At 39.7% G+C, this 15,685-nt stretch overlaps 1 protein-coding gene across 2 annotated transcripts in view; it reads left to right on the forward strand.

Moving 5' to 3' along the window:
- THSD4 (thrombospondin type 1 domain containing 4) overlaps positions 1-15,685 on the forward strand; it is a 922,628-nt gene that overhangs the window by 809,830 nt on the left and 97,113 nt on the right. For both annotated transcript variants that reach the window (XM_073652947.1, XM_073652948.1), the window contains one exon: positions 3,221-3,425. In XM_073652947.1, the coding sequence (XP_073509048.1) occupies positions 3,221-3,425 (205 nt within the window). The remainder of the gene's footprint in view (positions 1-3,220; positions 3,426-15,685) is intronic.

Here is a 15,685-nt window from a genome sequence, read left to right on the forward strand (position 1 = left end):
CTGCAAAAGATGCTGTGTGCACATACTCTAAGACTCCTGTAGCCTTTTCGATGGGACTAGTGCTATGACATCCTTAACCAGCCTACCTTACTTTTTAGCAGAAAACAAAGTTGACTATATAAATATAGTTATCTGTCCTCCATTTACAAAGATGCTTAGTCCATAGGAGTGTATTGCCACATGGATTTGGTACATCACCCAAGGGAGTGAAGGCATTCACAATTTGTTATAGCAGATAATGGGGGACAGACATGCTGACCTCATACACATTAGATTATGTAACTTGTATGTCTTGCTGTATTGACTCCTCTAACAGCTGTCCGCTAGGGTCCACCATTGGACCTCCTCATTCCTCAACTGCAGGCCCTACTTGATTGGCTATCCACCTCTGTCTCTGACTCCTTTTAACTGAAAGAGTGAGTTGATTGTAATGGTCTGCTTATGGGTAGGCAAAGGGCATCGGAAAAATGATCCCACTTGATGTAGGTTCAGATTGCTAATGGCAGCAGTTGCACACATAATATATTAGGAAATTACTGTTTAAAGGGAATCTGTCAGCAGGTTTTTGCTACCTCATCTGAGAGCAGCATGATATAAACAAAGAGACGCTGAATCCAACGATGTATCACTTAGATTACTGGGTGCAGCTGTTCTAACACGATCAGAGCTTTTAGATTTAGAATGAAGCAGGGCTGAGAAAGCTAATCCCACCCACACCAGGCTCTCTGTGTGCAAAGTCCATATACAGTGAGGTGCTTAGTTGCCGGACTAGTTAATCTCTTAGTGATAAATGGTTCACAGTTAGTAAACAACAGCACACACATTGACAAGTGACACATCCATGAATTCTGTGTTTCAGCCTCCATCTACTGCTGTCTTCAGATTACACAGCGAAAACCTGCTGACAGATTCCCTTTAAGAAAAATATATTCACAATATATTGCCAAATGTAGTTTTGATTGAAGTTTGTCTATGTGAGAATTCAAACCAGATTTCCAAGAAGCGTGAGTAAAGCCTTATGCACAGAAATTCCTAGTACTGGTTTATTCTGATTGTTCTTGGAAAATAATTTCAACGTTTGTGCTGTAATCTAGGGCAATATGAAGTTTATGCGCTTGATTGCTCAATTTGTATTTCAAAACACATCCTTACTCAAAAAATAAAAAAATCAAAGCTTAGATGTAGTGAGTCTATTATTGATGTGGGCTGTGCTTTTGTTCTATAATAATTAGGCTCCTGTCCTCTTTCTCCTCCTGTTGGTAATCCCATTAGGTGGATAAAACGCAGCATTTATTTATAGCACCATGGACCTGATATTTAATCACCCAGTACCCCATGCTTTGAAATAATGTATAGTTTCCACCTCTTTCTGATACTTCTTGTGTTTACATTGAATTCAATGCAATATAGTATTTCAAGAAAATCGTAGTTTATTCATACAGTATCCTGAAGACATCTTTATGTGATCTTTTATACAGTGGGATCCAGTATAAGTGAAATGGCTACTTTTAAAGCACAAAATCCTGAAACAAAATGTTTGTTGACTAGACTACACTGTGTTCCAAATTATTGTGCAAATAATATTTTCTCAGATTTTCCCAAATTACCTATATGAATTGCAGTCATTGTAATTTTCCAGTCAAATAACTATTAGAATACAATTGAAAGGTTTTTGTACAAACTGCCTATGATAACAGTATATTTAAAAAAAAAAAAAAAAAACTCAAACTGCACTCAAAATGCATGTTCCAAATTATTATGCACAGCAGAGTTTTCAACCTTTTCATTTTAATAAAGAACAAAAAAATGGTCATTTTTGAAATTATAAGCATTAGCAGGTTATTACAAACTGAAATCAAACAGTTTTCAACTCAAAACTTTATTCTAGGTGATGTTACATTTGCACATAGGACCCCTTGTTCGAAAGGAGCTTCTGAACTCTCTCGTCCATTGAATTTGTCAGGTTTTGGATGGTTTCTGCTTTAATTGTTTTGCATGAGGACAGAATACCCTCCCAGAGCTGTTGCTTAGATGTGAACTGCCTCCCGCCATCATAGACACTCCTTTTGATGATGCTCCAGAGGTTCTCAATGGGGTTGAGGTCAGGGGAGCATGGGTGCCACACCATAAGTTTGTCCCCTTTTATGCCCATAGCAGCCAGAGATGCAGATGTGTTATGTGCAGCATGAGACGGGGCATTATCATGCATGAAATGATCTCAATTGTCCAGATGGATGGAGTGGAGGATGGCTGGTTGATGGACACCCCATGCAAACACGGCTACGGCGCTAACAAGGAGGAGGTGGAGTAATGTTTTGGGCTGGAATCATGGGGAGAGAGATTGTCGGCCCTTTTAGGATCCCTGAAGGGGTAAAGATGAACTCCATAATGTATGTTGAGTTTCTCAAACAGCACTTCCTTCCATGGTTCAAGAAGAAGAACCGTGCATTCCGCAGCAAGATCATTTTCATGCATGATAATGCCCCGTCTCATGCTGCACATAACACATCTGCATCTCTGGCTGCTATGGTCATAAAAGGGGACAAACTTACGGTGTGGCACCCATGCTCCCCTGACCTCAATCCCATTGAGAACCTCTGGAGCATCATCAAAAGGAGTGTCTATGATGGCGGGAGGCACATCTAAGCAACAGCTCTGGGAGGGTATTCTGTCCTCATGCAAAACAATTGAAGCGGAAACCATCCAAAACCTGACAAATTCAATGGACAAGAGAGTTCAGAAGCTCCTTTCGAACAAGGGGTCCTATGTGCAAATGTAACATCACCTAGAATAAAGTTTTGAGTTGAAAACTGTTTGATTTCAGTTTGTAATAACCTGCTAATGCTTATAATTTCAAAAATGACCATTTTTTGTTCTTTATTAAAATGAAAAGGTTGAAAACTCTGCTGTGCATAATAATTTGGAACATGCATTTTGAGTGCAGTTTGAGTTTTTTATTTTTTTTAAAAAATATACTGTTATCATAGGCAGTTTGTACAAAAACCTTTCAATTGTACTCTAATAGTTATTTGACTGGAAAATTACAATGACTGCAATTCATATAGGTAATTTGGGAAAATCTGAGAAAATATTATTTGCATAATAATTTGGAACACAGTGTAGTTTTCATCTTGACAGATAGTTCCCATCAAGATTATAATGTCACATTTTTTCCGATAAAGTCTTTTTTTTCTGACACTGTATCTGTTTTCTTTTGCAGATTATTGGCTGTGATGACTTTTTGGGACCAGAGAAGGCGCTTGACAAGTGTGGAGTCTGCGGAGGAGATAACACCGCTTGTAAAGTTGTATCAGGCGTCTTCAAGCACGTGCTAACTAAAATTGGCTACCATAAAATTGTGGAAATTCCAGAAGGGGCAACAAAAATCAATGTTACAGAAATGACAAAAAGCAACAACTACTTGGGTAAGTTATGTTTTTCTTCTGGTTTGACTCATACCTACCGATTTTTAAGAATCAATTTCAGGCACATAATTTTATCTATGTAGACTCTACATAGACAGGTTATGCCCAGATTATTCACTGTTTAATTATGGTACTGGCATTTGGGTTATTTAATGAAAATAGATTCAGAATTCTATCATTCCATTTATAAAATTAATAATTAAATTTTATAAAGGTCGGAATTCTGAGGTTTTTTTATGCACTGCTTCAAATCCCTTCTCACCGTAGCCACATTTTTACACGCCTCAAAGGGTTGCATAATGCATATATATTTATAAGGAGTCTTACTGCTTTTAACCACTTCGCGCCAGAGCCTGTTTTCGCCTTCGTGACCGGGCCAATTTTTTCAATTCTGACCACTGTCACTTTATGAAGTAATTACTCTGGAATGCTTCAACGGATTCTCCTGATTCTGAGATTGTTTTTTCGTGACATATTGTACTTCATGATAGTGGTAAAATTTCTTCGATATCACTTGCGTTTATTTGTGAAAAAATTGGAAATTTGGTGAAAATTTTGAAAATTTTGCAATTTTAAAACTTTGAATTTTCATGCCCTTAAATCAGAGAGATATGTCAAACAAAATAGTTAATAAATAACATTTCCCACATGTCTACTTTACATCAGCACAATTTTGGAACCAAAATTTTTTTTTGTTAGGAAGCTATAAGGGTTAAAAGTTGACCAGCGATTTCTCAGTTTTCCAACAAAATTTACAAAAACATTTTTTTAGGGACCACATCTTATTTGAAGTGACTTTGAGGGGCCTTTATGACAGAAAATACCAAAAAGTGACACCATTCTAAAAACTGCACCCCTCAAAGTGCTCAAAACAACATTCAATAACTTTATTAACCCTTCAGGTGTTTCACAGGAATTTTTGGAATGTGGAAGAAAACAATGAACATTTTACTTTTTTTCACAAAAATGTTACTTTAGACCCAATTTTTTTTTTATTTTCACAAGGGTAACAGGAAAAAATAGAATACACAATTTGTAGTGCAATTTCTCATGAGCACGCTGATACCCAATATGTGAGGGAAAACCACTATTTGGGCGCACTGCAGTGTTCGGAAGGGAAGGAGCGCGATTAGACTTTTTGAATGTAAAATTTGTTTGAATAATTAGCAGACGCCATGTTGCGTTTGGGGAGCCCTTGATGTCATCAGGGTAATAGGATAAATTGCACCATGAAATTTGTTGTGCAATTTCTCCTGAACACGCCTATATCCCACATGTGGAGGCAAACCACTGTTTGGGCGCGCGGCAGGGTTTGGAAGGGAAGGAGCACCATTTGACTTTTTGAATGTAAAATTTGCTTGAATAATTAGCGGACGCCATGTTGCATTTGGGGAGCCCTTGATGTGCCTAAACAGTGGAAACCCCCCCACAATTGACCCCATTTTGGAAACTAGACCCGTTAGGGAACTTATATAGATGTGTGGTGAGCACCTTGCACCCCCAGGTGCTTCACAGAAGTTTATAATATTGAGCCGTAAAAATAAAATTTTCAAATTTTTCCCACAAAAAATGTTTTTCATCCCCTAATTTTGCATTATCATAAGGGTAACAGGAGAAATTTCACCATGAAATTTGCTGTGAAATTTCTCCCGAGTATGCCGATACCCCATATGTGGGGGAAAACCACTATTTGGGTACACTGCAGGGTTCGGAAGGGAAGAAGCGCCATTTGACTTTTTGAATGTAAAATTTGTTTGAATAATTAGTGGACGCCATGTCGCATTTGGGGAGCCCCTAATGTGCCTAAACAGTGGAAACCCCCCACAAGTGACACCATTTTGGAAACTAGACCCCTTAGGGAACTTATCTAGATGTGTGGTGAGCACCTTGCACCCCCAGGTGCTTCACAGAATTTTATAATATTGAGCCGTAAAAATAAAATTTTCACATTTTTCCCACAAAAAATGTTTTTCATTCCCTAATTTTGCATTATCATAAGGATAACAGGAGAAATTGCACCATGAAATTTGTTGTGCAATTTCTCCTGAGTACGCCGATACCCCCTATGTGGGGGAAAACCACTGCTTTGGTGTACGGCAGGGTTCGGAAGAGAAAGGAGCGATATGTTGGCTGGGATAGGTTGCAGACACCATGTGACATTTGAAGAGTCGCTGACATGCCGAAACAGCAGAAACCCCCACAAGCGACCACATTTTGTAAACTACACCTCTCAAGGAATTCATCTAGGGAAGTAGTGAGTATTTTTTAATTTTTAAATTTATACCATTGGGCAGTGAAAAAAACATAATTATATTTTTACCATAAAAAAATGTTTTACCCTCCGATTTTACATTTTCACACAGGGCAATGGGTAAAAATGGTGCCAAAATGTGTCACACAATTTCTTCTAAAAGTGGCAATGCCTCATATGTGGCTGCATCGTACCGCTTAGCCATACGGCGAGATCTGGGAGGGACGGAGCGCTATTTGACAATTGGAGAACAAATTATTGTAGAATAGGCATTTGGATTTGGGAGCACAAAATTTTCTAAATTTCTTTTGGGGGCAAGGGCCATTTTGCTTTTCCAGAGCCTTTCTGCTACCAGTAACTTTGAATATATTTAACAGATGACGGACCTGAGTGGGGACTAGCTTTTTTTGAGGACTGAGTTGAAGCTTTTATTGGGAACATTTTACGTATCATTTATCCGGCGCTCGAGGCTGAGCACTTACATCGGGGTTTCCATCTAAATTTCCAAGTGATGTAATTCAGATGAAACCCCTGTGGGATCCATTCACTGTAATGAGGCAGCAGAGTTAATCTGGACTCCGTCTGGCCTCTGTTCAGCGGTGTCCTTTTTTTTCAGAAGTGCACAAAACTGTGGCCAACTGCACTTTTATGCACGCCTAAAAAAACTGACACCGTGGGATCACAGGCCAGATGGCATCCACAGTGGCCTATATCTGCCTCATTACAGGGAATCTTCCGTCATGGGTTCCGTCTGAATCACGTATTTCAGAGATTTACACGGAAACTCTGGTGTAAGTGCTCAGCGCAGAGCGCAGGATAAATGTGAGCAGAGCCTTACTGCGATCTTTGGGAGACATAATAAAAAAATAAGTAGCAGGTGAAGAATTGGTTTTATTTATTTTTTACGCCGTTCCTCGTGTGGTATAAGTGATGAGATTACTTTATTCTTCAGGTCGGTGCGATTACAGAGATACCAGATTTATATCTGTTTCTTCTGACTGACAGCTGTCACACACTAAGAGGCGCTTTTTTTTGCAAAATCTAGTTTTTGCATCGCCATATTTTGAGAGCTATAATTTTTCCATATTTCGGCCGACAGAGTCATGTGACGGCTTGTTTTTTGCGGGATGAGTTGACATTTTTACTGGTACCATTTTTGGGTGCGTGACATTTTTTGATCGCTTTCTATTCCGTTTTTTGGGAGGTAAAATTAACAAAAAACAACAATTCAGGAATTGTTTTTTGAGTTTTTTTTTATGCCGTTCTGCGTGTGGTAAAAGTGATAAGGCAGCATTATTCTTCGGGTCAGTATGTTTACAGCGATGCTACACTTACTGTATAATTTTTTTATGTTTTGGCGCTTTTACACAATAAAACAATTTTATTAGACAAAATATTTTTTTTGCATCGCTTTATTCTGAGAGCTATAACATTTTTATTTTTTGGCTGATGGAGCTGTATGATGGCTTTCTTATTGCAGAACAAGATGATGTTTTCATCGGTAACATTTTTATTTCCATTTTGCTTTTTTATCGCATTTTTTTCCACTTTTTGTTTGGCGATATGATGAAAAAGCATAGTTTTTTGCTCCGTTTTTAATTTATTTTTATTACGGTGTGCACAGAAGGAGTTAATTAGTGTGACAGTTTTATAGATCGGGTTGCTTCGGACGCAGCGATACCAAATATGTGTACTTTTTTTGTTTTTGCATAAATATACGGATTTATTGGTTTAATATTTTATTTATTTATTTTTATTTATTTTGTGATTTTTTTGAACAGTTTTTCTTTTTTAATAAATTTGCAAAAAAATCTACATTTCTGTTTTATTTCTGTCAAGATGAGGTGCAGAGTGTACTTTAATGTGAAAAAAATGAACTTTTTAGAATTTACCAAATGGCTGCAATGAAACAAAGAGTGAAAAATTTAAAGGGGTCTGAATACTTTACGTACCCACTGTATGTATATGTGTGTGTGTGTATGTGTGTGTGTATATATATATATATATATATATATATATATATATATATATACTGTATATATGTGTGTATTGTAAGGTGGCTGCCGGACAGGTCGTGGACGGGAGGTATGTGTCCCCGAAGTGCCAAGCGGTGATGTAGGACCCGGAGAAGAAGGCTCCAGCACACATAGTGCTGAGAGGAATTTAATGGGCCCGGATTACAGGGCCGGGTTTTACAAGCAGCTGAAAGAGCTGGGGGGAACCGCTGCTCACTTACATCCAGTCCAGGTCTTGGAAGGCTAATTAAAGACAGCTGCGCCTGTCTCTCTCTATTTGTGTTTGTTGGGCAAGGTGAGCAGACCTTGCAGGTGCTCCTTAGACTCTGCAGGAGGCAGAGAAAAGCTCCTTGTTTAAATGGCTGAGGCCGTGCTGCATGGACTTGTTATTTTGAGCTTTGTTCTGTTATTCCTTTTTGTGCCAGGAAAAGGCTGTTACTTTTGTTTCTTAACTGGTGTATGGACACTAAATAAACCACCAGTTTGTTTGAACCCGTGGACTACATCACTGTGTGAACCCGTGCCTACCTCCAACGCGGCTCAGTGAGTACAAATCCCTACAGTGTATATGTATATATATATATATATATCTATACTGCTCAAAAAAATAAAGGGAACACTCAAATAACACATCCTAGATCTGAATGAATGAAATACTCTCATTGAATATTGAATACTTTGTTCTGTACAAAGTTGAATGTGCTGACAACAAAGTCACACAAAAATCATCAATGGAAATCAAATTTATTAACCAATGGAGGCCTGGATTTGGAGTCACCCCCAAAATTAAAGTGGAAAAACACACTACAGGCTGATCCAACTTTGATGTAATGCCCTTAAAACAAGTCAAAATGAGTCTCAGTATTGTGTGTGGCCTCCACGTGCCTGTATGACCTCCCTACAACACCTGGGCATGCTCCTGATGAGGTTGCGGACCGTCTCCTGTGGGATCTCCTCCCAGACCTGGACTAAAGCATCCGCCTACTCCTGGACAGTTTGTGGTGCAACGTGACATTGGTGGATGGAGCGAGACATGATGTCCCAGATGTGCTCAATCAGATTCAGGTCTGGGGAGAGGGCAGGCCAGTCCATAGCTTCAATGCCTTCATCTTGCAGGAACTGCTGACACACTCCAGCCACATGAGGTCTGGCATTGTCCTGCATTAGGAGGAACCCAGGGCCAACCGCACCAGCATATGGTCTCACAAGGGGTCTGAGGATCTCACCTCGGTGCCTAATGGCAGTCAGGCTACCTCTGGCGAGCACATGGAGAGCTGTGTGGCCCTCCAAAGAAATGCCACCCCACACCATTACTGACCCACAGCCAAACCGGTCATGCTGAAGGATGTTGCAGGCAGCAGATCGCTCTCCACGGCGTCTCCAGACTCTGTCACATCTGTCACATGTGCTCAGTGTGAACCTGCTTTCATCTGTGAAGAGCACAGGGCGTCAGTGGCGACTTTGCCAATCCTGGTGTTCTGTGGCAAATGTCAAGCGTCCTGCATGGTGTTGGGCTGTGAGCACAACCCCCATCTGTGGATGTCGGGACTTCATACCACCCTCATGGAGTCGGTTTCTTACCATTTGTGCAGCCACATGCACATTTGTGGCCTGCTGGAGGTCATTTTGCAGGGCACTGGCAGTGCTCCTCCTGTTTCTCCTTGCACAAAGGTGGAGGTAGCTGTCCTGCTGCTGGGTTGTTGCCCTCCTACTGCCCCCTACACATCTCCTGGTGTACTGGCCTGTCTCCTGGTAGCGCATCCAGCCTCTGGACACTACGCTGACAGACACAGCAAACCTTCTTGCCACAGCTCGCATTGATGTGCCATCCTGGATGAGCTGCGCTACCTCAGCAACTTCTGTGGGTTGTAGAGTTCATCTCATGCTACCACGAGTGTGAAAGCACAACCAACATTCAAAAGTGACCAAAATATCAGCCAGAAAACATTGGTACTGAGATATGGTCTGTGGTCCACACCTGCAGAACCGCTCCTTTATTGAGTGTGTCTTGATAATTGCCAGTAATTTCCATCTATTGCCTATTCCATTTGCACAACAGCATGTGAAATTGATTGTCAATCAGTGATGCTTCCTAAGTGGACAGTTTGATTTCACAGAGGTTTGATTTACTTGGAGTTATATTCTGTTGTTTAATTGTTCCCTTTATTTTTTTGAGCAGTGTGTATATATATATATATATATATATATATATATATATATATATATATATATATATATATATACAGTGCCTTGTAAAAGTATTTGGCCCCCTTGTGCTTTTCTACCTTTTGCCACATTTCTGGCTTCAAACATAAAGATATAAAATTCTATTTTTTGGGGAAGAATCAACAAGTGGGACACAATCGTGAAGTGGAACAAAATTTATTGGATATTTTAAACTTTTTAAAAAAATGAAAAACTGAAAAGTGGGGCGTGCAATATTGTTCGGTCCCCTTGAGTTAATACTTTGTAGCGCCACCTTTTGCTGAGATTACAGCTGCAAGTCGCTTGGGGTATGTCTCTATCAGTTTTGCACATCGAGAGGCTGAAATTCTTGCCCATTCTTCCTTGCAAAGCAGCTCGAGCTCAGTGAGGTTGGATGGAGAGCATTTGTGAACAGCTGCTTTCAGCTCTTTCCACAGATTCTCGATTGGATTCAGGTCTGGACTTTGACTTGGCCATTCTAACACCTGGATACGTTTATTTTTGAATAATTCCATTGTAGATTTTGCTTTATGTTTGGGATCATTATCTTGTTGGAAGATAAATCTCCGTCCCAGTCTCAGGTCTTTTGCAGACTCCAACAGGTTTTCTTCCAGAATAGTTCTGTATTTGGCTCTGTCCATCTTCCCATCAATTTTAACCATCTTCCCTGTCCCTGCTGAAGAAAAGCAGGCCCAAACCACGATGGTGCCACCACCATGTTTGACAGTGGGGATGGTGTTTTGAGGGTGATGAGCTGTGTTGCTTTTACGCCAAACATATCGTTTTGCATTATGGCCAAAAAGTTCGATTTTGGTTTCATATGACCAGAGTACCTTATTCCACATGTTTGGTGTGTCTCCCAGGTGGCTTGAGGCAAACTTCAAACAAGGCTTTTTATGGATATCTTTGAGAAATGGCTTTCTTCTTGCCACTCTTCCATAAAGGCCAGATTTGTGCAGTGTACGACTGATTGTTGTCCTATGGACAGACTCTCCCACCTCAGCTGTAGATCTCTGCAGTTCATCCAGAGTGATCATGGGCCTTTTGGCTGCATCTCTGATCAGTCTTCTCCTTGTTCGAGATGAAAGTTTAGAGGGACAGCCGGGTCTTGGTAGATTTGCAGTGGTCTGATACTCCTTCCATTTCAATATGATCGCTTGCACAGTGCTCCTTGAGATGTTTAAAACTTGGGAAATCTTTTTGTATCCAAATCCGGCTTTAGACTTCGCCACAACAGTATTTCGGACCTGCCTGGTGTGTTCCTTGGTCTTTATGATGCTCTCTGCACTTGAAACAGAGCCCTGAGACTATCACAGAGCAGGTGCATTTATATGGAGACTTGATTACACACAGGTGGATTTTATTTATCATTACCAGTCATTTAGGACAACATTGGATCATTCAGAGATCCTCACTGAACTTCAGGAGTGAGTTTGCTGCGCTGAAAGTAAAGGGGCCGAATAATATATATATAGTTGAAACCAGAGGTTTGCATACACTATATAAAATGATACATATGCTTGTTTTTCTCAATATCTGACATGAAATCAGAGTAAACCTTTCCCTTTTTAGGTCAATTAGGATTACCATAATTTTTAATATTTGCCAAATGGCAGAATAATGAGAGAGAGAGAATGTTTTAAGGCATTTTTATTATTTACTGCCAAGTCAAAAGTTTACATGCATTTCATTAATATTTGGTACCATTGCCCTTAAACTGAATGACTTGGGTCAAACATTTGGAATATCCTCCCACAAGCTTCTCACAATAGTTGGTTGGAATTTGGGCCCATTCCTCCTGACAAAATTGGTGTAACTGATCCAGGTTTGTAGATCGCCTTGCTCGCACCTGGCTTTTCAGCTTTGCCCATAAATTTTCAATAGGATTGAGATCAGGGCTTTGTGATGGCCACTCGACAACATTGACTTTGTTATCTTTAAGCCACTGTATTACCATTTTAGCAGTATACTTCGGGTCATTGTCCATTTGGAAGACTCCTTTCCACCCAAGCTTTATTTTTTGGCTTTTGTCTTGAGATGTTGCTTCAGTATTGCCACATAATCTTCTTTTCTCATGATTTCATCTATTTTGTGAAATGAGCCAGTCCCTCCTGCAGCAAAACAACCCCACAACATGATACTGCCACCCTACGTGTTTCAAAGTTGGGATGGTGTTTTTAGGCTTCCAAGCTTCTCCCTTTTTCCTCCAAATGTAACGATGGTCGTTATGCCCAAAAAGTTCAATTTTAGTTTCATCAGACCACAGGACATGTCTCCAAAAATTAAGGTCTTTGTTCCTGTGTGCATTTGCAAATATTAATATGGCTTTTTAATGTTTCTATTGGAGTAATGGCTTCTTCCTGGCAGAGTGGCCTTTCAGCCCATGTAGATACAGTACTCTTTTTACTGTGAATATTAACACAATCTTACCAGCTTTCGCCATCATCTTCACAAGGTCTTTTGATTTTGTCCTTGGGTTTATATGCACATGTCGGACCAAAGCTCTGGGACAGAGAACCCGTCTCCTTCCTGAGTGGTATGATGGCTGGACATTCCCACCTTGTTTATACTTGCATATAATTGTTTGTACAGATGAACGAGGCACCTTCAGGTATCTTGAAATTGTACCCAAAGATGAGCCAGACTTGTGCAAGTCCACAATTCTCTTCCTGATATCTTGGCTGATTTCCCATGATACTACACAAAGAAGCAGTGTGTTTCCGGTGTGCATTAAAATACATCCACAGGTGTATCTCTAATTAACTCAGATGTTGCCAAAAAACCTATCAGAAGCTTCCAAACACATGACATCATCAGGGGAGTCCAGAGTTGTTTAAAGGCATAGTAATCTTAGTATATGTAAACTTTTGACTTTGCAAAAGTAATAAAAATGCCTTAAAACATAATCTCTCTCTCATTATTCTGGCATTTGGCAAATATTAAAAATTATGAAAATCCTAATTAACTTAAAATGGGAAAGGTTTATATATGTGTCTTTTTATATAGTGTATGTAAACTTCTGGTTTCAACTGTGTATATATATATATATTTACAAGACATTTCTCCAGCTATTTCTTCAATGGTGATTATAAGAAACGACTTTTATTCAAATTCCATTAAAACATTTTCCATAGTCCACACAACAGAGCAGTATAGATGCAAAGACCCCCCTGGACTCCGCGTTTCGACACGTCCAGTGCCTTCTTCAAGGTCCTACACAGCTTTTGAAGGAGCTCGATGTTCCAAACATCTTGGAGAACAACCACAGATCTTATGTGGATGTAGACTTACACAAATCCTTTGATCTCTTCATGTAATCACACAGACTCGATGATGTTATGATCAAGATTCTGTAAGGGTCATATCATCACTTCCAGGATTCTTTCTTCTTGTTTATGCTGCAGTTGGTTCTTAATGACATTGGGGTTGTTTTCCTGCCGCAGAATAAACTTGAAGTTATTCAAATGCCTCCCGTTTGCTATTGCACAATAATTTGACCCTATAAAGTGAATATCACTCAATAAAGAGTGCTTTCATTGCCAGAAACCAGAAAATAAGGAAATTGTAAGGATCTGCATTTCTCTAAGCAGCTCTAGAGACAACTTCACAATACCCCTTTAAGTATCTGCCTGTATTTCTCAGCATTGTGGACACCATTAACCTTGACAAAATACCCAACTCCATTTGCAAATATTTCACATTTTGACTTATCAGTGCAGAGCACCTGCTGACATTTTTCTCCACTCCAGTTCCTATGCTTTTCATGCATAGTTAAGTCACTTGGCCTTCTTTTCATGTCGAAGTTATGTCTTTTTGGCTGAAATTCTTCCATGAAAATCACTTCTGGCCAGACTTCTCAGAACAGTAGATGGGTGTAGTTAGGTATCACTGGTTGCTTTGAGTTCTGAGCTGATGGCACTTCTGGACGTCTTACAATTTAGAAGATAAGTAAACATGATGTGTCTTTCATCTGCTGCACTATGTTTCCTTGGCTGACCACTGTGTCTATGGTCAATACTGACCATTTAATGATTTCTTTGATGCTTAGAAATGCAGGCAGATACTTATTCATCAATGCCTTAAAGAGGCATCAAATGTCTGTATATGTGTATGTGTGTGTGTGTATATATATATATATATATATATATATATATATATATATATATATATATATATATATATATATAGTGTGTATATATATATATATATATAGTACAGACCAAAAGTTTGGACACACCTTCTCATTTAAAGATTTTTCTGTATTTTCATGACTATGAAAATTGTACATTCACACTGAAGGCATCAAAACTAAGAATTAACACATGTGGAATTATATAGTTAACAAAAAAGTGTGAAACAACTGAAAATATGTCTTATATTCTAGGTTCTTCAAAGTAGCCACCTTTTGCTTTGATGACTGCTTTGCACACTCTTGGCATTCTCTTGGCATTCTCTTGATAAGCTTCAAGAGGTAGTCACCGGAAATGGTATTCCAACAATCTTGAAGAAGTTCCCAGAGATGCTTAGCACTTGTTGGCCCTTTTGCCTTCACTCTGTGGTCCAGCTCACCCCAAACCATCTCGATTGGGTTCAGGTCTAGTGACTGTGGAGGCCAGGTCATCTGGCGTAGCACCACATCACTCTCCTTCTTGGTCAAATAGCCCTTACATGGCCTGGAGGTGTGTTTGGGGTCATTGTCCTGTTGAAAAATAAATGATGGTCCAACTAAACGCAAACCGGATGGAATAGCATGCCGCTGCAAGATGCTGTGGTAGCCATGCTGGTTCATTATGCCTTCAATTTTGAATAAATCCCCAACAGTGTCACCAGAAAAGCACTCCCACACCATCACACCTCCTCCTCCATGCTTCACGGTGGGAACCAGGCATGTAGAGTCCATCCGTTCACCTTTTCTGCATCGCACAAAGACACGGTGGTTGGAACCAAAGATCTCAAATTTGGACTCATCAGACCAAAGCACAGATTTCCACTGGTCTAATGTCCATTCCTTGTGTTATTTTGCCCAAACAAGTCTCTTCTGCTTGTTACCTGTCCTTAGCAGTGGTTTCCTAGCAGCTATTTTACCATGAAGGCCTGCTGCACAAAGTCTCCTCTTAACAGTTGTTGAAGAGATGTGTCTGCTGCTAGAACTCTGTGTGGCATTGACCTGGTCTCTAATCTGAGCTGCTGTTAACCTGCAATTTCTGAGGCTGGTGACTTGGATAAACTTATCCTCAGAAGCAGAGGTGACTCTTGGTCTTCCTTTCCTGGGGCAGTCCTCATGTGAGCCAGTTTTTTTGTAGCGCTTGATGATTTTTGTAACTGCACTTGGGGACACTTTCAAAGTTTTCCCAATTTTTCAAACTGACTGACCTTCATTTCTTAAAGTAATGATGGCCACTCGTTTTTCTTTACTTAGCTGCTTTTTTCTTGCCATAATACAAATTCTAACAGTCTATTCAGTAGTACTATCAGCTGTGTATCCACCAGACTTCTGCACAACAGAACTGATGGTCCCAACCACATTTATAAGGCAAGAAATCCCACTTATTAAACCTGTCAGGGCACACCTGTGAAGTGAAAACCATTTCCGGTGACTAGCTCTTGAAGCTCATCAAGAGAATGCCAAGAGTGTACAAAGCAGTCATAAAAGCAAAAGGTGGTTACTTTGAAGAACCTAGAATTTAAGACATATTTTCAGTTGTTTCACACTTTTTTGTTAAGTATATAATTCCACATGTGTTAATTCATAGTTTTGATGCTTCAGTGTGAATGTACAATTTTCATAG

This window comes from Phyllobates terribilis, unplaced genomic scaffold, assembly GCF_046119375.1.
Source record: "Phyllobates terribilis strain yellow unplaced genomic scaffold, ASM4611937v1 Scaffold_11__3_contigs__length_659146591, whole genome shotgun sequence".
In the NCBI taxonomy this organism is placed as follows: domain Eukaryota; kingdom Metazoa; phylum Chordata; class Amphibia; order Anura; family Dendrobatidae; genus Phyllobates; species Phyllobates terribilis.